At 42.7% G+C, this 24,927-nt stretch overlaps 1 protein-coding gene across 2 annotated transcripts in view; it reads right to left on the bottom strand.

Annotated features, from left to right (window-relative positions):
• The window catches only part of NEK7 (NIMA related kinase 7), a 139,120-nt gene that overhangs the window by 72,785 nt on the left and 41,408 nt on the right, over positions 1-24,927 (bottom strand). For both annotated transcript variants that reach the window (XM_065936324.1, XM_065936325.1), the window contains exon 2: positions 9,317-9,401. In XM_065936324.1, coding sequence (XP_065792396.1) covers positions 9,317-9,373 — 57 coding nt within the window. In that variant the 5' untranslated portion in view covers positions 9,374-9,401. The remainder of the gene's footprint in view (positions 1-9,316; positions 9,402-24,927) is intronic.

Genomic DNA, 24,927 nt, shown 5'->3' with positions numbered 1-24,927 from the left:
GGATGATCTTTAAAGAGACATTACTCAGCTCCCAACTACACAAACTGGAACGCCCTTTTGACAATATCTCACACAGAGCTCTTACACACAACATTCTCTATAGACCTCACCAGAAATTTAAAAACATGTTAAAACAAAAACATCACGTGTGCCAGCAATCTAATTAGTCATTCTTCTTCCCATTTGAAAAATCATCTCCCTAAAATTTCTTAAGTAACCTATTTCAAAAGTAACCTATTCTTAAAGACACTAAAAGTCTGAGATTTAAGTCAGTTGGAATGATGTGCCATTAATCACTATAACTGGCTTTTTATCAAACAAAGGAGAGAATTCACTACAGCATAAGAAAAATGAGTGATCAAATATAACCAATTACTTAAACATTTATAAGATCTTGGTATTTGTATCATCTAACCATTATTAGCTATACTACCCAGCATGATAATTACTATACCCAAATTATGTAACCAAAAACACCGGTTACCTCCGCCGGCATTTCAGGACCACGGTAACGACAGAGACACTCCCACTCCCCTTGGGCACCAGCAGCTACAGCTGGTGAGATTCAGCCCTGCGAGCAGCAGCCGTTCACCGTGATAAACAGAAGGAAGATGTTTTCTTCAATTTGTTCATTTATTCCACAGTTATTAATAGGGGACAGGCTTAAACAAACATGTAATCCAAAACAGTAAAAAGGCAGTAAGCAATATGAGTACCTGAGAGAAGGAAATGGCAACCCACTCCAGGATTCTTGCCTGGAGAATCCCGTGGACAGAGGAGCCTGAGGGCTGCCGTCCATGGGGTCGCAGAGTCAGACACGACTGCAGCGACTTAGCACGCATGCATGCCTTGGAGAAGGAAATGGCAACCCACTCCAGTGTTCTTGCCTGGAGAAGCCCAGGGACAGAGGAGCCTGGTGGGCTGCCGTCCATGGGGTCGCACAGAGTCGGACACGACTGCAGCAACTTAGCACGCATGCATGCATTGGAGAAGGAAGTGGCAACCCACTCCAGTGTTCTTGCCTGGAGAAGCCCAGGGACAGCGGAGTCTGGTGGGCTGCCGTCTATGGGGTCGCACAGAGTCGGACACGACTGAAGTGAGGCAGCAGCAGCAGCAAGATTAGTATCTAATATTTAGGTACTATGCAGAGAAATAAAATAGAGTGATATAATAGAAAATGAACGATGGTTATTTTGGATTGGATGATACTGGGATGACCTTGCGGAGGAGGTGACATTTTGGTTGAGATTAAAAGACCAGAAGGAAAAGCAGCCCTGGGGGAAACGTCTTCAGGGAGGAACAAGCTGGGTGTGTCGGAAGAACACCGGCTGGAGGGTGGAGAACACTCGCGGGTAAGGACCGGGGTCAGCATGGGTGTGCGGTGTGGGTCTCCAGCAGAGAGGCTCGGAACTCGGGAGCCTGACCCTGCGGGGAGCGAGGCAGGGAGGGGAGAGCCGGGAGCACGGAAGGCCTGGCCCGACCGGACGGTGAGAGCGAGACGCGCGCAGCTGGGGACCCCGACGCGACCCCCGGGTGGACTCCGAGGACTCGGACTGCGGGAGCTGAACACGAGGGCGAGGGGCGAGGGACGCCAAGGCCGGATCGCGGGTTCGGGAACGCTGACTGGGGTGTGCTGGTAACAGAGGAGTGACAAGGGATGCACCGCGACACAGAAGCAGGCGCGGCAGAGAGGCCTGTGCGCCGAGAGCGCGTCGTCGTCTCTGCCGCGCGCCCTGGCCCCGAGAGCCAGCATCTCGTCCCGCCTCGGAGCGCTGTCCGCGTGCCGGGCGCAGCACTTGCAGGCTCCACCGCGGGCACTCCGTAAAAACGAGCGCTCCTCTCACCCCGGCGGAAGAGCAAGGCGGAGGTGTTCCAACATGCGCTCCCGCACGCAGCCAGGAGTGGGGGAATCCAAGCACTTACACGGGGCAGCCCAACGTCAGGGCTCAGCCTGAGCCACCCCGCGAAAGGCCCAGCCCTTCTGTGCCCTCCCGGCCCCCTAGACGGGCCCCTGTAACGCTGGCGGCCGCGCGGCGCCGAGCTCTGCCCTCTGCTCGCAGCGCTCATCACGGGCCGCGCAGCCCCCCGTCCCGCCTCCCCCTCCGCGGCGCTGGGCGCTGGGGTGGGCTTTCACTGATCCGTGTGACCCGACCCCTACTGCGTACCCCATCAGAACTCTCCTAGAAGTCCTCCTCTCCCACCTCCTTGCTCTCCTGCACCGAACGAGACCCGGTCAAGGGAGAAAAATAAGGCGTAATTAAACGTAGTGCACACAGCGTTCCTGGAAAAAGTACTCATCAAAACGTCACAATCAGGGTAACACTTGTTTTATGAACACTTCCTGAGAAGAGCGCTGTGTGAAGCGTGCCCACAGGTACGTGAGAGAGTCACAGTATTCACATAATAGCGGTATGAAGGGAGACAAAATATAAAGGAATCCTAAATGGAAAATGATACAACTGATTTCTCACAAACAGACTAGACTCTATACATTCAATGTTGCCCTTCAAAGAGGCCCCATGGGAGCATGTGGACTTATTTCCAGAAAGGCTTCTGATACTGAAAATCCACTTGAAATCCCTCCTCGGGTTGTAATCACTTTGTGAACCATGGAACTACTGGTCTCACTGAAGAAGTGCTCTTCTGACTGAAAGAAGGCCAAGACACTTCACTTCTTCACCAGGTACAAACTCGGCGCCAGGGGATTTCTAGATATGCCGAATATCAAGTTCATCCTCAAAATCGGAATCATTTTCATCACTGAATTTATTACAACTACATTTCAGGCTCTGCATGCAGTTCCAAACAGAACTGGAAACTATTTTCATTAATGTATACCTCATCTTTGAACCAGTCAATCATAAAGGAAATCAACCCTGAACATTCATTAGCAGGACTGATGCCGAAGCTCCAATACGCTGGCCACCTGATATGAAGAGCAGACTCACTGGAAAAGACGCTGATGCTGGGAAAGATTGAAGGCAGTAGCAGAGGGCAGCAGAGGACGACACAGCTAGATAGCACCACTGATTCAAGGGACATGAATTTAAGCAAAGTGGAGCACACCAGCAGTCCGTGGGGTCACAAAGAGTCAGACGCGACTCAGCAACCCAACAACAACCACATCAGACTATTCAAACAGAAATTTCCAAGACAGCAGATGAGGGAACCCTCACTGTATTCCCATTCTTTTAAAAATCATCTACATCTCTCAAGGATTTCCTTTAAAAGCTGAGAAACATCTAGCCCTAGATACGTTAAGTATGAACAACCAATCTAAATTCAAAACTCAATCAAGCTTTAAATATTCTGATGTCACTTCTCATTTGACAGAGTTCTTTTTAGTCTACATTACCAGTCTCTTCCTAAAGTAACTTTCAATAACTAAAATTCATACAATATTAAGATCATTAGACTGATCAAAAGTTAGCTTTCATTTAGAGATTAATTCATTCATCCAACAAATATCTGGGTAGCCACGACCTATCACTCATTAATATAAAGCACGGTCTGCAGAAGTGAACACTGCACTGCTGCTACAGCACATTCTTACTTATTGGAAGCGTGTCAGTGTAGGAAACCAACCGGTAGTCATTACCTTCCTGAGAGTAATCTTTCTGCTGTCTTCCAAACTGCATGCTTCCTTTAGGATAACACTTTCCTTAGGACCCCTTCCATCTAGCTCACATACATTATTATGAGCCTTTATGCTGATGGAGGTCCATTAAGGACTAAATCTCCTTGAACAGCTCCTGAGACCGTGATCAAAGCACCTGAAGTGTGGAGTTGAAAGAAAGCTCAGTATAAGCAAGATATGACTGAACCTGTGTCCAAAATAGGGAAAGACACGACGTGCCGCTGGAGAAGAAAAAGGAGACCTAGAGATGTAAGACCCTCTGCATCGCACAAGGAAATGCAGAATCCACCCTCGAGTCCGGAAATCAACGTTTCCAGGAAGTGTGGCTCAGCGGTAAAGAACCCACCTGCAACACAGGAGATGCAGGTTCCATCTCTGGGTCGGCAAGATCTCTTGGAGAAGGAAACGGCAACCCACTCCAGTATTCTTGCCTGGGAAGTTCCATGGACAGAGGAGCCTGGCGGGCTACAGTCCGTGGGGCTGCAGAGTCCAACACGACTCAGTGACTAAGCAACAACAAATAATAATAAGGATAAAATATACACTTTGGAAAGATGACTCTTGCTACAGTGTGAAGACTGAACTAGAAATGGCACAGTGAGAGGTAAAGAGACTGGTTCAGAAGGTTCCACAATAATCCAGGCAAAAGGTGGCACAGTCACCTTATTTAGGCACAGTCGGGATGCAGAGAACTAGCAGATTCCAGAGCTACTTAAGGAGTAAAATCAAGACAATGTGAAAACGGCCTACATATAAAATATGTGATGCACCTGTCTGTGGATCGAGAGGGATGGTGCTAACAGTCACAGGCAAAAGGACAGTCTTGGGCAGAATGTAACGCATGCCATCCTGAAAGCAGGAGCTTTCGGGAACTGTGAAAACATCAAGAGTCACGGTGACTGAGAAGATCAGACTGGCCAAGCGATGGATGAGATACTCCTTCTGTGAAATGAAAGAGTGGGCAGACCGGCTTGAGTCCCAGCCCCTCTGCTTACTGGCTACATGACCAAGGGCGAGTTAGATCACTGGTCTGAGCCTCGGTCTCTTCGCTTGTGAAGTGTGACCGATAACATCTCCTGCAGCTTGGGTCAGGAATACAGCAAGGCCCCTACACACGAACTTCGAGTTGCAGACTTTCCAAGATGAGAACCTGCCTCTAGTTCTAGCGAGAAACCAGAACCTGGGCTGCGGGCGGCAGGCATGAGCGGCATCGCAGCTTGCCCGGCGTCTGCTGTCGCTGGCGACCCTTCGGCTCTACCGTCTCCCACGCCTTCTCCCTCCTCCATCAGTCGCTCCCCCGGCCTGCTCACTGGATGCCAGCCCCTGTGCCAGCCGCTGCACTGTACTACTGCACTTTTCAGGGTCCTGCGCTGTAAGGTTAAAAATGTTTCCTCTGCTCTCTGTGTTTGGTTTTTATGCACTGTTTCCCTGGAAAGCATTATAAACCTGTTACACCACAGGACTGTACAGGTGACTGCTAGCTGGGCGCCCAGGCTAACTCTGCTGGGCTTACGAACACGCCCTCGGAACAGAACTCATCTGTGTGTCGGGGGCTTACTGAGCTGAAACACACGCTCACGGTGTTCAGCGCAGAGTGGTGCTCTTGGAAGAACTCCCTCAGCAGCAGGGCTTCTGCCCCGGACAAAAGCCAGATGATGCTGGGAAGGAAGGCGGGGGCCGGGGGTCAAGCATGTGTGGGGGCTCACAATGAGGTCAGGCGACAACAGCGACAAGGAAGGTGAGAGCCCTTTCTTCGGGGGGCAGAGCCTGAGGAAGAGAGCCTTACCCCCGACACCCCAAAAACAAGGAGGAGTCACGGGCTGGAAGAGGCTCTGTGGATGGAGAGGCACCCCCCAACCCCCGACTCTCATGGTGCGCACTTCTTATTAATATCATCAGAGAACCAGCAGCCTCCACGGGAAAGGATGCCGGGAGACAGCAGCCCTGGGGCAACCAGTCGGGAGGCTTAAAGGGCCAGCCGGCCAGCCTCACCGCTTACTGCCTACTCCCAGATGGGCCGCTCACACCTTCCCAGCAACCAGGATGAGGAAGGCCCCTCCTCCTACCTGTACCCCCGGGATGCTTCCCCGCCTTCACAGAGAGCCCCAGGGTTACACTAGACAGCTTCAAGTTTACAAATAGTAGGCATGACCTAAGTCCTGGTGATGATCATAATTAAAATAAATCCACCCTCCAGACACACCCAGAAATTCTTAAAATTTCACTCTGATTATAACTGCTTCATAGTTAACTTTATGATATAAAATGAAGGCAGCAGAGGGCTCTTCAATGACCAGAAATGCTAGTTGCAGACTTCTATCATTTAAAATCAACCTCGTACTAAAATGCAAATATCTTACCATTTCTATGTCATCATCAATGATAGTCTGCAGTTTTTTTAAGCTATTTTTTAAGCAGTTTTTTTAAGTTTTAAGCTATAATAAATTCATTGTTCCAAAAACAAGAGTCCAAAAGCAACGTGAACATAACAGTGTGCAAATCTAGTCAAAATATCCTGTCAGTACTTTTGAGACTTTAGTGGAAGGAGTCAAAGAAGGAAAAAAGGAAGGAAATGGAAGCTGATAGGAATAAAAAAAAAAATTCCCTAAGTTCAGTGAATGACAATAATACCAACAACAAAAAATTAATAGAGATACATAAATCTCACATCCTAAAGCATGAAAAGAAAAGGAGCTCATAACGGCACTAAAAGTGAGACCACACATAGGCATTGCGGGGTTAAAGTATCCATCTCAGAGCAAGGAAGAGAAAGATACACTGAGAATACACCTAGACACCACGCGTCATTATACAGGGAATGGGGACCTGACACTTGGAAGGCGCACTTCCTCAGTTTCCCGTTTATGAGCAGACACGTGTTAGCATCACGCCGCGGAAGGAGTCGCTCAGCTAACCGTATGCTGCCTCATCACCCCGTTGTTCGGGCCAGTGGTGTGCAACAAAACAAAAGGTTGTCGACCCGGAGCAGAAGCTGTCCTTCGCCAGCCTTTTAAAATCCTGCTCCTGAGAGCGGTAACATTTTTCAAAGACTTAATCAGCAGAAACGCCTGTGAACTCTTGTCAGGTAATCTCCACCATCAGTCTGGATGCAGAGACAGGGGTCCCCCCACCCAACCCCCTGCCTGCGTGGGCGACACCAGCCTATTTCCCAGGAGAGGGGGGCACCTCTGCCCATGGGGGGGCAGAGGCAGGATGAAGGAAACTTTGTCAGAGATGCAGAGCCACGGATGCAGCTTTAGACTCATGCTGCATGGCAGCCATGGGTCCCAGCAAGCCAGGCCTCCAGGCTGGGGAGTCAGCAGCAGCAAAAATGAAAGTACTCCTTTTCCTTTCCTTTGAAACTTGGAGCTATTCAAAACAGAATTTCAAAATCATGACATAACTACCTAATTTCGTAGCATTGCTTTTACCGCCTGCATAGAAACAATATACAAAACAGTAATGTGTGTGTGTGTGTGTGTGTGTGTGTGTGTGTGTGTGTCTGTAAAACTGGAACAAAGATACGTCTGCATCTAGTAGAAACTGCATACTAGAATCTTGGATATTTTATGACCATAATATAAAATATATATGATAGATTTGAAAAAGCAATCCTCTTGAAATTAAAATACTGGCCTTACTTAAGCTCTTAAGGGTCTCTTTTGTGAATACAGTACAGAGAATTCAGACGAGTGTAACAGAGGAAGCAACGTAAAACCCAACTCGGTCAAGGGCCAGCTGACACGCTCGCGTGCAGGCGTCCGGCGGGCTTCGTCAGGTGTCCCCCGGGGCCCTGCTGCGATGAGGGGCCTGCAGTGTCACAGGGCATCCAGAGAAAGCAAGACAAGGCGCAAACCCTCAAGGTTTGGAAAGAGGCTCCCTATCCTAACGCGATAGGAAAGATGAGGCTTTATGTCCATGTGAAGTGACACAGGGCTCAGAAATACCAGAAGAGATGTTACCAAGGATCATCATGTCTCCAAGGAAAAGTATTACATTCACAAAATCAGAAAGAGCTTCACAGTGGACACAGCATTTTAGATGGTCCTTGAAGGGTGGGCAGATCTCAAAATCTGGAGAGGGAGAAGAGGGGGCAAGCAAAATGAGTAGTCACACAGGCAGAAAGTTCAACTCAGCCACTCAGTCGTGTCCGACTCTTTGCAACCCCATGGACTGCAGCACACCAGGCCTCCCTGTCCATCACCAACTCCTGGAGCTTGCTCAAACTCATGTTCATCGAGTCAGTGATGCCATCCAGCCATCTCATCCTCTGTCGTCCCCTTCTCCCCCTGGCCTCAAACTTTTCCAGCATCAGGGTCTCTTCCAATGAGTCAGCTCTTTGCATCAGGTGGCCAGAGTACTGGAGTTTCAACTTCAACATCAGTCTATCTGATGATATTCAGGACTGATCTCCTTTAGGAAGGACTGGTTGGATCTCCTTGCAGTCCAAGGGACTCTCAAGAGTCTTCTCCAACAACCACAGTTCAGAAGCCTCAATTCTTCGCAGAAAAGACGGTGGTATTTCCTGGGCTGTGCCCTACAAACACAGATTCTGAGAGAAGCCAATAGATGTGCTTACAAAACAGCCCACAGTCAAGTAAGTCTGGAAAATACTAACCTCGCCTGGAAATTACAGTGCGCACCAACACAGGGGAGGTTAGGAAGAGCTGTGCAAACCCAAGCCTCCCAAGCTCATCTCACTCACTGCGAAGCACATCTGTAAAAGACCGGTGGCAAGTACTGAAACGGAATCTGTGACTTTAAAACTCCCAACAAACAAAAGTCCAGGACCAGGTGACCTCGCAGGCAAATTCTACCAAATACCTGGAGATGAGTTAACCCCTGAAAGTATTCCAAAAATCTGCAGAGGGAGGAACACTTCCAAACTCACTCTGTGAGGCCACCTTCACCCTCATACCAACACCAGACAGAGACACCACGAAAGAACACTGATGGATTCTTCATTTCCAGAATGACTATCAAGCAGAACTGGAACAAGGCTAGCAGAGTAAACCTGGGACACTGTACAATGCCTCCAACGCCGAACTGAGAAACATGGAATTTATGAATGACAGTTGTGCAGGGGTGAACGTGATTTCAGACACGTTATCATATGCTGGGGTTTCAGGGCAAGTGTCCACGGGGAATCAGCATGCTAAGCAATTCATTTCAATAGTGTGTGTACACCTTCTGCTGAAACCTTCCTTTAGCTTCACTTTATGGTACAAAAGAACAAGCGACTACGTAATAGGAGAAACACACTGCTGGTCAGAGAGGACGAGAAAAGCCATGGCTACGGACGGCGCTGTGGGCGATGTGGGACCCCAGGCTGGACACAGGTACCACCTCGCCTCTGCCCCTCCTGAGCCCAACGGCAACTCCCAAGGCCTGCAGGTCGTTCAAGTTAAAACCTAAAGCTGCCTCCTTTTTTTTTTTTAATATATGTCCATGAGAACTAAATATTCTAAAACAGTGTTCTATACTAGAAACAATTCTGATTTAAGCGTGGAAACTCATAATCAGCATGTTCAGCACCTTATTTCCTAAAGGAACTGTACAGGTTCTGCTTCCTTCCTCACTGTACCTGTATCCACTTGTGAGCACGTGTGCGTGCGTGCACACACACACTCTCTCTCTCTCTCTCTCTCTCTCAAGGCAGCATTTATTAGAACAAGTTACCTGTGGCTGGAACTGAGGAACCGGTGGCCCTTGCATTCCTTGTGATTGCTCATCCATTGTCTGAAGCAACAGGAACTTCTGAACTCTGCAAAAAATGTCAAGTGGAAATTTAAATAATGCAATCATTACCACAACACAATCCACACTTAAGATGAGCCCAGTGCTTCAAAAATGGCCATTAAGCATTCCCTACTCTCACCTGCCATTTGCTAAATCCAAGTTCTGTTTGGCTAACACAAGTAGTTACTGTCTCAACTCATTTTCTCAAAAGCATCATTTCCCACTTAGAAAATGCTATTTTGTACAATGAAATCCTCTCTTCTCCATTACATTTTACAGACCAAAGAGGCTCCCCCTCCCTCCCCAATATGAGAAGACAATCACCATGGAAAGCTTCCTGTAGTCATGAGCAATGCTTTACATCCTCAAACGCACCTCATCTTATGCTCCACACATGTTAGCACTTGTGTTCTTCAGGTCCAACTAAACTTCTTCCTGTGGTTTCTAGGCCTATGTTTAAAAGGCCAGTCCTCATATGAAGACTTATGCAGACCTTCCTTGTGATTATAAGGCGTCCATCCATTAATTCAGTTAACACAAGCTGAAAACCATATGCCAAGTCCTGCACAAGGCTCAAGAACTGAGCTATAAATGAAACACAGCAAACACCTGTGTCCAAAAGCCACTTCTGATTCTACACAACACCAAGTATCTCTAGGCTCTTCATAAGTGTAATTTTATAACTAGAATCTGTGGGTTAAAAAACTAGGGCCCGTTACGATCGACAGACAGAGAAACTAAAACACATTTTCACTTCATTATACCCTGTAAAAAGCTATAAGAAGGTTCTAGACATGGGTCATTCATATTGCAAATATTTTTCCATCCTGTGACTTGTCTTTTAAAAACCTTCCCAATGGCATCTTTTAATTAACTTGTTAACTTTTGAAATTTAACAAGTTCTAATTAACCAATCTTTTCCTTTATGGGTAATGCTTTTGTGTACAAAATGCTTAAATATTTAAGAATAATTTTCCTATTGTAAATTCTCACACATTATCTTCCAACATAAGCTTTATTGCTCTGCCTTTCATATTTCTTTTTTTTTTTTAATATATTAGTTGGAGGCTTATTACTTCACAGTATTGTAGTGGTTTTTGCCATACATTGACATGAATCAGCCATGGATTTACATGTGTTCCCCATCCTGAACCCCACTCCCATTTTCCTCCCCATCCCATCCCTCTGGGTCATCCTAGTGCACCAGCCCTCAGCACTTGTCTCATGCATCCAACCTGGGCTGGCAATCTGTTTCACACTTGATACTATACATGTTTCAATGCTGTTCTCTCAGATCATCCCACCCTCACCTTCTCCCACAGAGTCCAAAAGTCTGTTCTATACATCTGTGTCGCTTTTTCTGTCTTGCATATAGGGTTATCGTTACCATCTTTCTAAATTCCATATATATGCGTCAGTATACTGTATTGGCCTATTTTGCCTTCCATATTTCTATCTGCAATTGGCCTGGAATTAAAAGTTTTGTACAATGTAAGGTGAAGTCAATATCAGCTTGTTTTTCTACATGGCTATCCAACTGACTTCAAATCATTTACTGCAAAGATTACCCTTTATCCTCCCAGGTCTCACTACAGTGCTACTATACCCACCTCAAAATATATCAAATGACTGCACATATATATACACTATACTAATGTCTGGTGTAGCTTTATTATAAAGTCTAGACATAAGCCTAATCATATTTCTGATTTTAATATAAAGTTTAGAACCAGCCTGTTTGTTTCTACATTAAAAAAAAAAAAAAAGTAAGACTACTGGGATTTTGATTAGGATTACAACAACTCTATAGATCTGGAGAGACCATTCATTTTAATAATATTGGGCTTTCAAACCCATAAACATAGGATATCTTATTAACAGGTTTAATTTCTTTCAAGAATGGTCTTCACTTTCCAAACTGGTCTTTCACATCTTTTTTTCAGGTTATTTCCTAAATATATCTTGATACTTTAAGTGTTTTTATTTCAATTTTCTGATAGTGTACAGAAATACAATTGATTTCTGTACATTGACCCTTTATCTTACAAACCTGCTAAGCTCACTTAATGGTCCAAGTAGATTTTTTTTTGATTCTTGTCTTATTGCAATGGCTAGTACTGCCAGTACAATGAACAGAATCAAAGACATCCTTTTCTTGTTCCTGTCTGAGTACGAAGGCATTCAGTCATTTACCATTAAGTATGATGTAAGATGGACATTTTTCATAAATGCCCTAATTTATCAGGATGAGACAGTACCCTTCTGTTTTCACTTTGCTGGAAGATTTTATGAATAGAAGTTAGGTTTTCGTCAAATTCTTCTGTGTCTGAGCTGATTAAATACTTTTTTAAAATGCTGAATTTTGGTGGCTCATTTACTTTGAATTTTGAACATTTATTTTGGCAAATGTTTAGCCAGTATTTCTGGGATGAACCCCCATTTAGTCATGATATATAATCATATTTATGTATTGTTGTATTCAACTTTATACAGTGTTGAATTCAAGGAGGGAGGAAAGGGAAGAATGAGAAGCCCAGTAATGAATTAGAATAAATTTTAGTGTGAAATCTGAATCATTAAACAATCAAGAAACAATGGTTTAAGGCTACACATTAAGGCTACACTGATTATTTAAAACATGTATAAGCAACAAGGACACTTTTGCAAAAGGTATTATAAATTAAACAGTATCTCCAGCTTAGGAAAAGAAAAACTATTACAAGCCAACTACACATCCAAGATGGTGTCTGACAACTTAATGCTATTATTCTAATGCAGGACAGAATATTGCTCAAAACTGCACATTTCAGAACATCAATAAATTTTCATTTTTTAAAGCAAGGTGACATCAGAATAAAGATTTTTAAAAAAAAAAAAAAATAAATCTATATCATTAAAACCAGTATTTCACATCTAGTGCCCCAAACAGTTTACATGAGACAGTCCATGGGAAAAAAGGCCTCCTGGTCTGACACCTTTGTGAAACACCACTCGCTATATTAAGCTCTCTTAGACGGTCACAGTAAATACTACCACACTAAAGGATCCAAGCAGGCCTGCAGCTAGAAGAGAAAACAAACAAAAAACTTCACTTACATTCAACTTATTTAATCACAAAATGCTTTCCTTGTGCAGCATATTTTAATAGCCCACAGCTTGCCTAACTGCAAGAAGACGCTGTGGGAAATGAGCTAGATTATAACAACGTGGGTTTCATCATACCTCCTGGTGTGTGCAATGCCTAAGCAAATAAAATTATGAAGAAAAGAAGGCAAAATGAAAAAAAAGAAAGAAAGAAAACACACAAAAAGAAACTTAAAATTCAAAGAAATCTTAGAAGTGACTGACAGTCTGCATCACTGGGAAATCACTTCTACAACATCCCAGACCAACAGCCCCTGCTTAGTAAAGGAAAGCCTGTGTGGCATTCTCATACTGCACATAAACTTGGTAATACAATGAACAAGGAGCAAAAAAATTTTCTTTGCATAATATCTAACACGGCTCCAGGTGTCACTAGATTCTAACTGCTTCTGTTGAAAAAGATTGTATCAGTGTTTACATGCAGATCTAATATTATCATGTTTTCAAAGGCCATACATGCTTATATATTATCTTTCAGGTAATCCCTCATAAGTAAAGACATTTAATGTGTAAGTGTTAAACATACACTCTGTCTTCTAGATTGTAAATCCCAGGTTGCAGGGACCTGTGTTCATTGTCCACAGCTCTGCTCCCAGTGCTTAGTTCAATGCTTGGCACAAAATGAGTGCTGAGTGAATATTTACTGAATAAATGAATGAATGTATCTCTATCAAAACATCAAAAATAACTGCTACAGTTTAATAAGTCTAAAATCAATGGTGAGTAAAATTATGATCAAATTCAACAAATCTGGCAACCAGTCCTTCCATCAAGAAAGGCTGCCCAAAGAAGATGCTACCTGAACTGGGTTTTAAATAAAGAGGAGACACTCACACAGGTTAGATGAGGCAAGGGAGACAGGAAATCTGGAGAAAGGAAAGAACACATCAAAATACCCAAAAGCAGAGCACAACATCATGTACGTAAAGTTAAAATTGGCAAGTGGTGAGAGATGGCTGGGGGGAGTTAGGCTAACTTTTATGATAGTCCCTTTATTCAACTGCTACCAGAGAGCTAATGCTGTGTTTCAAGCAGCTAAGACAGGGAAGTACCCTTTCTGAAACATGATCTTTCCTGCCGTATGACAGAGGAGAAGGGCTCAGCACTTCAAGACAGACCCGTTAAGAAGCGACTGTAACAATCCAGACAAGAGATGACAAGGGCTCTCACCAAGGTCCTCCGATCTGACCTCAGCCAGCATTCAACACAACTATCTCACTTTCTGGAAATGTTCTGTGCCCCACGTACTCTCATATAATAACTCCTTTTTCTAAGTTCCTTTTCCAATCTAACATTTATGTCCAAGTGCTCTACGATATCAATCTTCATTTTTTTTTAAACCTACATTCTTTCAGATCCTCCTTTCCAGTCCCATGACTTGATTACTATCCATCTATGATTACTCTGAAATTTATCTCATCTGTTCTGAGCTCTGAACCACAAACAGCAATAGCCAAATGACCACCTAGTATCTTCACAGTTTTTGAACAGAAGATCCCATCTGCCATTTCTTAAAAAAAAAAAAAAAAAAAAGTAGCTAAGTTCTCTAATCATCTTTCTCTCCTTACATTATCACCATCTCCTCAGCAGATCCAGCCCAAACTTCTCAAACTTCTGGATCTCACGACCTCTTTATCTGAGAACACCAAAGACCCCTTCTTGCTCACAGGGGTCATAAATACCTGTATTTCTCATGTTAGAAATCAAAATGGAGAAATGTTTAAAATACATACTAATTCATTTACAAATAACAGCAATAAATCATTATAAGACTATAACATTTTTATGAAAAATAGCTATCTTTGCAAATACTAGAAGAGAAGGACTGTTGTGCATTTTGTTAATTTCTTTAATGTCTATCTTCAGAAAATCAGCAGCTTCTTCATTCAAGTTGTTGAGATATGTTGTCTTGGCTAGGTGTATTTTAAAAAATCTGGTCTTACACAGATATACAGCTGGAAAATAGAGGTGTTTTTTCATACCCACTGTGGTTATTCTTCTTTAACACTACAGCAAACTAGACAAGCGGCAGATTTGTAAAGGTTAACTGCAACATGGACTCTCAAAAATTATCAATGAACTTTTGTACTCTGATGTGAAAATCTAAAGGGCTCTCTCGCCCTCTCAATAGATCCCTATTTATGCATGATCTTATAACATCCGTGCATGTCACCTGGAAAACTTTAGCTCCTTGGGTTACACAGATCCACTGAATGTTGACCACTTCATCATACAACATTCATAAACACACTCAATAATGTCACCACTCATCTCATCAGAAATCTTCAAATACCAGGAAGATGTCAAGGTCATAGTGATGAATATAATTTTTCCAAAATTTCAATGTTCACGTTAGAAGTTCAAATTTCATCATGAGTAACAAATAATGTCACTTGTTTTCCCTTAAATGACAGGCAAACGTCTACAAAAGACCCAAGTTTAAGTGTCAGTTGGTGTTTCAAGTGAAAACAGTGTCCAGCCGGCCAGGCGGCTCCTCCAACACCTGCAGAGATGCTCTTCCTCGACACAACTCCATCTGCTGCCATGGTGCTTCATGTCAACCTCCCACTGCATCAGGCAGATTAAAGGACTTGTGCTCAAAGGTCAATATGTGATCAGAAATAGTACTCTTTAACTGCTTCATCAAATACAGGTTAAAAGGAAACTCATAATTTTTATTACAATTTTGTACAGGTAGATAAGACAAAGACTAGTAGTTCCTTATCGATGCATCAACTGAAGCTAAGGCATCAGTGCTTTTACAAATTCGTTGTTCAGTCGCTAAGTCATGCCCAACTCTTTGCGAGCCCATGGACTGCAGCATGCCAGGCTTCCCTGGCCATCACTATCTCCCGGAGTTTCCTCAACCTATGTCCATTGATTCAGTGATGTCATCCAACCATCCCATCCTGTCACCTCCTTCTCCACCTGCCCTCAGCCTTTCCCAGCATCAGGTCTTTTCCAATGAGTCAGCTCTTTGTATCAAATAATGTCTTAGTATTACAAAAATCATTTGTTTATGCAGACCACAAAAATGAACCTCAAGGACCCCACCCAACTCCTAACCCCCACAATCCGCCAAAGTGGACAGACCACACTTTCCGAAGCTCTGGTCTAGTCAAAAACCTAGAATTCATCCTGATTGTTCCCTTCCCATCATCTCTCTGCTCCCCATTCCAACACATCAGAAAGTATCATTTGTTCTCTTTCTAAAAGAAATCTGAAATTTGTCCATGCTCCTCTAGCACCACTAATACAACCCTACATGGTATCTCTATTTCCGCCAGGGATTGCTCTCATATGCTATAAAATGGCCTCTCTTTTTCCACTGTTCTCTTCGCAGTGATATCTGACAAACACAGATCAGCTCACGGTGCTCCCACTGCTCTTGGGTTAAAAACCCAGCTCCTCGCCAAACACTGCAGGGCCCTCCCTGTAACTCACCTCCAGCCCACCTCTCCCACAGCCGTTCATCCCAGCCTCTCACTAACTACCTTCCATCAACACAAACCCCTCTTCTGTTCGTGAAAACTGCGGACGTCCTCCCTGGCTTCAGGGTCTCTGTACTCGCTGTCTCCATGCTAGAAATCCTCTCCAAAGTAGGACCCAGACCTCCCCTAGCACGTTTACCTTTCACATCATCACTCTATTCAGATTTTTTGCTCATTTTTAAAATTTACACTGAGTTGTATGAGTTCTTTATATATTTTTGGAGATCAACCCTGTATCAGACAGTTCAGTTCAGTTGCTCAGTCATGCCCAACTCTTTGCAACCCCATGCACTGCAGCACGCCAGGCCTCCCTGTCCAACAACAACTCCCAGAGTCCACTCAAACTCAAGTCCATTGAGTCGGTGATGCCATCCAACCATCTCATCCTCTGTCGTCCCCTTCTCCTCCTGCCTTCAATCTTTCCCCACATCAGGGTCTCTTCTAATGAGTCAATTCTTCGCATCAGTGGCCAAAGTATTGGAATTTAAACTTCAGGATCAGTCTTTCCAGTGAACATTCAGGACTGATCTCCTTGTAGTCCAGGGGACTCTCAAGAGTCTTCTCCAACACCACAGTTCAAAAGACATGTCATTTACAATTATTTTCTCCTGTTCAGTAGGCTCTTTTCATTTTGATTTCACTCTCTGTGCAAAAGCTTTTAAATTTGATTAGGGTTCATTTATTTATTTTTGCTTTTGTTTCTCTTGTTGGAGGAGATAGATCAGAAACTATATTGCTAAGATCAATGTCAAAGAACACACTGCCTCTGCTTCCTTCTAAGAGTTTTATGGTTTCAGGCCTTACATTTAGGTCTTTAATCTATTTTATTTTTGTATATTGTGTAAGAAAATTTTCTAATATCATTAATTTACATATAGCTGACCAGTGTTTGCAACACCATATATATTAAAAGAGGCTGTCCCTCCATCATTGTACACTCTAGTCCCTTTGTTATAGATTAACTGACCATATAAGCATGGGTTTATTTCTGGGCTTCCTATTCTAGTCCACTGAATTATGTGTATTTTTCTGTCCCAGTTCCATAATGTTTTGATTACTGTAACTTTGTAGTTTAGTCTGAAATCGGACAACATGGTACTTCCAGCTTTGTTCTTTCTTCTCAAGAATGCTTTGACTATTTGGCGGTCTTTTGTGTGAAAGTGTTAGTCACTCAGGCATGTCCAACTCTTCGTGACCCCATGGGCTGTAGCCTGCCAGGCTTCTCTGTCCATGGATTCTCCAGGCAAGTATACTGGAGTGGGTTGCCATTCCCTTCTCCAGGGCGATTCTTCCACACCCAAGGATCAAACCCGGGTCTCCTGCACTCGTAGGCAGATTCTTTGCAATCTGATCAACCAGGGAAGCCAACTTTAGGTAGCGTAGTAACACCAAGTCTTGTTTGAACAGCATTAATGTCTGTTTTATTTATTCCATTCTTTCGTGGTTCACACAAATTTTAAAATTATTTGTTCTAGTTGTGTGAAAAATGTCATGGGTATTTTAAATAGGGATTGAATTAGGTCTATATACTGATTTGGGTAGTATGGACATTTTAACCATATTAATACTTCCAACTCATGAATATGGTATATCTTCCCATCTGTTTATATCATCTTCCATTTTTTTCATCAATATTTTACACTTTTCAAAGTACAGGTCTCTCACCTGCTTAAATTTATTCCTAAGTATTTTATTCTTTTTGATTCAGTTGTATGTGGATTTTTGTGATTTTTCTAAAAATAGTTTCATTATTAGTGTATAGAAATGCAATAGACTTTTGTATATTAATCTTGTATCCTGCAACTTTACTGAATTACTTTACTAGTTCTAATAATTTTGGGGTGGAGAACTTCAGGATTTTTATATACAGTATCATGTAACCCGTAACAGCGGCAGTACTGTTTCTTCCCTTCCAGTCTGGGTGCCTGTATTTCTTTTCCTGGTCTGATGGCAGTGCCTAGGATTTCCAATATTATGCTGAATAGAAGTGGGAAGAGTGGGCATTATCTTATCCCTGATCTTAGAGGAAAAGCTTTCAGCTTTTCACCACTGAGTGTGAAGTAAGCTTCGGGCTGTCATTGTGGCTTTTATTATGTTGAGGTGTACTTCCTGTATACCAACTTTGTTGAGAGTTTCTATCATAAAGAATGTTTAAATACTACAAATATTTTCATGTAGATCCACAATCTCAGTGCACATTAAAGTAAAACAATCCTCCCATATTCTTGTGTGTAGTTACATTTTGCAGAAAAGAAAACTACAAAATTAGGAATCTGAATCTCAAGATATAAAAGCTGAGTGACAAACTATTTTTACACAATTGTGTCTGCCAGTGAACTGAATTTCATAATTCACATGACCCTGGTAAGAAAATTATCAAAAATCAAAACAATATATATATAATAAATAATACAGCCCTCTGGGACACGGTATGAAATGGCCATCTTAATTTGAACACTGAAACATTTATGGCACATTCCCTAAGTGAAAACAATACCTTTCCTAGTTCCCATATTTTAATAAATGTATAAAATACGAAGCCCTGAGACTGTTAAAAGGAAATTAAGTCATGCTGACTACATACTTCTTTCTGCATAATACTTGAAATAAATAACTTCAGTTAATATATTCACCTTAGATAAAATCTTCAACAAAATGAGAATATTGTGTCTGCAGACATCCTCAATGAATTTCACCTTTAAAACTTTTTAATTTTTACATAAACTGACTTAAAAATCATACATTTCAAAACACAAACCTGACTTTTTGTCAACTGTAAAATATGGTACTGAAATATATGTAACAATATAAAAAGATGAGACTTAAATATGTATTTGTAAGAAAATCATTTAGTGAATTTTATTTGTGATCATGATGTTGCTCAAAAATCATAACTAGCCATTAGATTTTAAAAAGGTAATTATTGTTAACATTAAAGAATGCTGAGCTAAAGAAAAATATTTCCTTCATTCTGCAACAAAAATTACCTAACAAAGAAGACATAAAGGCCAGTCAATCTTGCCATCTTTCAAGTTCAATTTCTAACTTAAAGCTTTAGTAAATCCAAATCCTAATAATGGATATGTATAGGTTCTGTTCATTAAAAATCTTTCTCCTTCTGTTTCAACACATACATTTTGATGGTTTCATCATACTAGCCAGGTTCTCTGCAACCAATGGGGACATAGTACGAAATCCTAAATACTCAACTATGTAGCAGCAATCTCAAGAGAGATTTAAGATAAACAAAGATCAACTATATGGTTCCTTCTATAGCTAACATATACTTTTCATTTTATTAAAGACTTCAGAAGTTATTTCCTGCTACTCATTACAGAACTTTTAAAAAAGTATTCTCAACAAAGACAAGTTAAAAATGGCAATCCAAGTATAAATAATACAATTATAGCACTGGAAAAAAAAAGATCTCATTCTAGTTTTAAATCTAACACTACAGTTTCATTCATAAAGCAGAATGTCCTGTCTTAACATTGTGTATAGTTTATAGGCACAAAGAAATGTACATTAGAAATAAATATAAAACATGTTGAACGTCACTGATAAAGAAATACAAATTTAAACAATGACAAAGTATGCAATTGATAGCCTTTCAAAATGACACATATTTTAAAATTATATGTAATGTTTATATATATGTAATAACCCTTCTAGAAAGCAATACGGAAATAAATATTAATAATCATTCATACCCTTTTACTCAGTACTCTTAATCCCACAACTAAATCCTAAAGAAATAAATCAGTGAATGAATTCTGGATTACATACAACAATGTATATTAAAAGACATTTATCAAAAAGGAAAACTATGAACAACATACTGGGTCGACAATATGAAAATGTCTAAATAAATTATAGTAAATACAGAAAATGGAACCCTAGACTGACCAAACGTTTATAAAAACTGCAATGATAGTTAAAGATGTACCCAGTACAATATGAAATGAAAAAGCAAGATTCAGAGACAATTTCCATGTTAGATGTACTTGAAGTATACTGTTTTTATCACTAACAATTAGCTAATCACGCACTTGTTTAAGCTAACTATCTTGCCAAAATATCAGCCAGATAAGGGTAGGAAATTGTCTATTCTATACATCACTGCACCCCCACGATACCTGGCATGGAGTTAAACATAAATATATAGTCATCTATAATTCTAATATTAATTCATAATATAGTAAATCAAAAATAGCAAGTTACAGAAGTATCTTAACAGTTGTTCTTTTTTTTAAAGCACACGTGAATTACATGTATGGGAATAAAAAATAATACAGGCAAACTCCACTTGCGGAATGGCAAAAGGGCAATTCAGAGAATCCCCCACCCCCAGGAGGACAGTTAGTTATACACACGTTTTTTAATCTGCTTTAATGCATCACAGAGTTTGGAAACAGGGAAGAGTCAAAGGACCAGTACCTGAGGGGTGGAGGAAAGCCCGGAGACGCGGGTCTACCATCTGGGCACTCCCCACCAAGCACAGACTGGCCGTGGGGAGCGTCGGGATGCCGGGCGGCTGCAGAGCACCCCGGCCCTGCGGACCAGAGAGAGAGACTGCAGTCCACAGCTCACCGCCGGGCCTTGGCGAACACCCCCGCCATTTGGGCTGGGACGACCTTCAGGGCATTACATCCCCCGAAATTGGACTGATGTCATCTCTGAGAGCTAATGGGCTTCCCAGGTGGCTCAGGGGTAAAGAATCCGCCTGTAATGTGGGCGACATGGGTTCGATCCCTGGGTCAGGAAGACCCCCTGGAGGAGGGAATGGCCACCCACTCCAGTATTCTTGCCTGGAGGATCCCACGGACAGAGGAGCCTGGGGGCTACCGTCCACGGGGTCGCAGAGAGCCAGACACTGCGTGACTAAGCACGCAGACACACACAGAGCTAACACCCCCAGGCCCCTGGCAGAAACACAGGGAAACATGCCCTGGAGAAAGAGATTATCTCAGGCTTCAAATCACCTCTCCTATCAACTCTAAACACATAATGTCAGACAGGTAACAAAAGGTAATCAGGCACTCTAGCAAACAAGACCACATGAACAAAAACCAGCACGGAACAGACAGAATGAACACTCTCTCAGACAGAAGGCGGAAGATGCAAGAAGGAATCGTAAATGTGAGGCAGACACTTGGCAGACATTTAAGTAAGTGTTATCGCCATGAACCAACAGATAAAAGTGACAGCTGGGCTGAACACGTGAAAACTGCCAAATAAACCGAAGGCTATGTGGGGATAAAGTGCTTTGAGGTTCCTCTTAGAATGTCTGGAAAAGAGAAAGGTACAAATTACCACTATCTTTACCTTGTTAGTCTATACATCTCGTCGAAAACTTATTTTAGCACTTTTTTATTATAGTATAATTTATACACAGGAAAACTTCCATTTGCCTGTGCGATTTTCATACGTTTTGACAAATTTGGCCTTGTAACTGCCACCAGGATCAAAATGAGAAGGTCTGCTGGCCCGTACAGTTCTGTGTCCCTTCATAGTCAAATGCGCCAGTTCCTGGCAACCGCTCATCTGTATTCTGTCCTTTTCAGCTCAGTTCAGCTCAGTCGCTCAGTCGTGTCCGACTCTTTGCGACCCCATGAACCGCAGCACGCCGGGCCTCCCTGTCCATCACCAACTCCCGGAGTTTGCTCAAACTCATGTCCACGGAGTCGGTGATGCCATAGCTGTCCCTTCCCCAGGAGAGCGTGTAGGTGGAGCGACTCAGAACAGGGCCCTCCGAGCTGGCCTTGCTCAGCACAGTGTACCTGAGACGCGTCTGTGCTGCCGCACACGGGCTGCTGTTTTTACCGTTTGCTCATCCATTCTCTAATCAAAGGACATTTGTTTTCCAGTTCTGGGCAGTCCTTCACACAGGTAAATATCTAGGAAAGGGATTACCTGGGTAACCTTAAGATTTTAATAAAGCTGCTTGCAAAACAGAAGGTCTTTATCTGGTATGTGGAGAAGTAAGAGAACCAACAGTACCTGCTATCAGTCTGCTTTCTGGACAACTCCCTGTGGTCTCAGGGAGCTTCTCCTTCCTCATTCATTCTGTGTTTACTCTAGTAAGATGATCGTAAAAGACAGGGTATCGTATTTGCCTACAGGATTTGTATTTCTGTCAAGTCATCATGTGAGAAACAAGGAAATAAGAGACAGAATTTCTAATAAAAATTACGGCAAACTGAGAAATGTGTTGAGCCCTTCACTTTTCTGGAAAGGTAGACTTAACTGTCCCGTGATTATTCAATGACTCAGAATTGGCCTAAAAAAAATAGATAATAGGGTGTGAAAGAGTGTAACTGCTGTATTTTCACTCTGAACAATTAAGCCCAGTATGAGGATAGTTGTTTATGAATTCCTATTCCCACTCCTATAAAATGCATATGCTTGCTGACTGGTCAATAGGAGTGAAACATGGAAAAAAGCACAGCCAGCCAGAGATATGTTTAAGTAGTTAAATATAAACTTTCTGGATATGGAGTAATTTATGGTGAATTTTTTTTCGAGAAAGTGAAAAGAAGAAAAGTTCAGTATACTTGGTAAACATGTCCTTCTCTGAACTAAATCTTTTTAGAGCCACTGCTACACTTCAAACATGCTCCCTAAAACATCCGAAAAGAAGGATTTGTCACGAGAAGGCAGAGAGGTATCCACTGAAAAATCATTTTAACATTGTTTTATGTTAAAGAATCACTGAAAAGTAACTAAACAAAGGTTGAGATAATCAGGGCCAATGTTTTCATTATGGTTCTTGTGACACCTGCTGGTTTGATCTTATCTTCATCCGTAAATACATCCATGTGTGAGACAGAAGCATTTTATATACAGAAGTCTGTAGCACATGAAACAGAATCCTGAGATTAATCAAGGGATCAATGAACCAAAAACTTAATGAGCATACGTGGACCAACTAATCACTTCTCACAGCTACTGAGTTACTGAAATCAGTGTTGTTGGGTTTACTAGAAGTCACTTCCCAATGAATTTAATGAATACAAGCTGTCTGTGACCTTAATTCTGATACTAAAGTTACATTTTTAACCTTCAACTGCTAAAGACACTAGAGCATGCTATTAGAATTCAAAAATGCCAAAAAGTGGATGTCTTTAAGTATATTATCTAGGATAATTTTCTGGTTTGTTTTCAGCAAATTCAAAATAGTGCCTTTGTAAAATAAGATAACACACATCCCTTACTAAGTAAGTCCTCAAATTTTTACCCCCTTCCCTTCCTCCTCCTCTTCCCTAAATCCATTATAAAATATAATGTCAGGGGTTTATGATCACAGCTACCACTGCACCGCAGCTACCGATCACATCAGAGATCATGCAAAACACTTGAGTGCATGAAAAACTCCAGATGAAAAAAACTCTTTAGGATTATAAAATTGTAATCGAAAAAAAAAAAAATAAAATTGTAATAGAACTGCAAGGAAAAAGATTTTCTAACACTGGATTTCATAATGCTAAAAAACACTGCATTTCACAGTTGCCTCACCCTCTGAATAAATACATCAAACCTGAGAAAAACCAAGTTTCTTCTTCCTAGGAACTTTAGTGTTTCATACTGCTAACATTAAAAAAGAAAAAAAAAAAATTAATGTCTCTAAAGAAAAAGAAATACTCCAGTAAGTCCTCTTTTTACTTGCTACTGTTTCCCTAGTTCAGCAAGTCTAGTAAGCAGCAGGCTCCACACACCACCATTCAGGAGAGGCTGGATTGATTCCAACCCCAGAGGCTGCGCAAGGGTACATAAGGGGAAGTCAGAAGACGTGCAGTGTAGGTGGGGAGTGAACACGTCTCCTTCACTTCTTAACTATGCACTGATTCTCAGGCAGCAAAGTTGTGTGAACCTAAGTGAGAGTTACTTTCTAACAGACCATTCTGATCAAAACCCGTCCTGGACGTGGCCTGGGAATCGGGCGTTCTCGGCCCTGGGTGGCTACCTGGTCCCCTGTGCTGCTGCTGCCCAGCTGTCGGCGCCACCCTGATTGCCCGCCCCTGACTCCACCTGGGCAGTCTGCAGTGGGACCCCATCCGTCCACTGAAGAAGAAATATATACATAAAAGGTACACAGCGGAGGACGGCGCATGACTTGGTTTGCGAACCACTCGGCGTTAGAACGTAACAGGCTCTGTCCCACTTGCCCAGGCGTCCAGCGCGTCACTGCGGCGGGGTGACCAGCACTCTGGCTACCAAACCGGCCCCGCCGGCGGGCCCATCAACCGGGCCGCCTCAGACACGGCAGGCAGGCGGCTCACGCTCCTCTGTCTGAGTCTCAGTTGGACCCAAACAGACAGAAACGGGGTGCGGGGCGTGGTTACTCCAGGACACTGACCAGTGATGGGGGGCCTGGGGGGGAGAGGGCGGGAGCGACCACAGATGGAGCTCCAGACTCTCTCGGTGGATTTCTGTTGTTAACATATTATCGTGTTTTGTTTTTTTTTTTTTTAAGTAAAATTAGAAGGAACATAAACACCTCTTAGCACACACAGAAGTCTCTTCTGAATGTCTCCCAGCTCCTTGTTTAAAGGAGCTTGTTTAAATCAAGATCATCCCTTGGTTTCAAAAACAAGTATGACCTAACTCCCTAAATTACAAGGTTTGGAAGAGTCATTTCAGACCATACTTACAAATGAAGTACCTGAGTTTGATTTTTAAAATAACAAGTAGGTAGCTCTAAGCTATGGAGCCTAAGAGCCGTCAGCATCCTCCTGTCTGACGGTTCCGCGCGGCAACGGGTCAGGGCTGAGACGGCGCTCATCTCTGAGCCCCCCCACGGGTCACCAGGGTGCACACACCGCTGCGTTCCTGGAGCGGACCTCTGAGAAGGAAAGGCTCGGGGAAGGAAATCAGGAGGGAGGGAAGAGCAAGAAGGAGGGCGGCAGCAGGGAGCCC

This window comes from Muntiacus reevesi, chromosome 5, assembly GCF_963930625.1.
Source record: "Muntiacus reevesi chromosome 5, mMunRee1.1, whole genome shotgun sequence".
NCBI lineage: Eukaryota > Metazoa > Chordata > Mammalia > Artiodactyla > Cervidae > Muntiacus > Muntiacus reevesi.
Note: the sequence above shows the minus strand (reverse complement) of the source record. Positions and strands in the feature narration are given on the sequence as shown.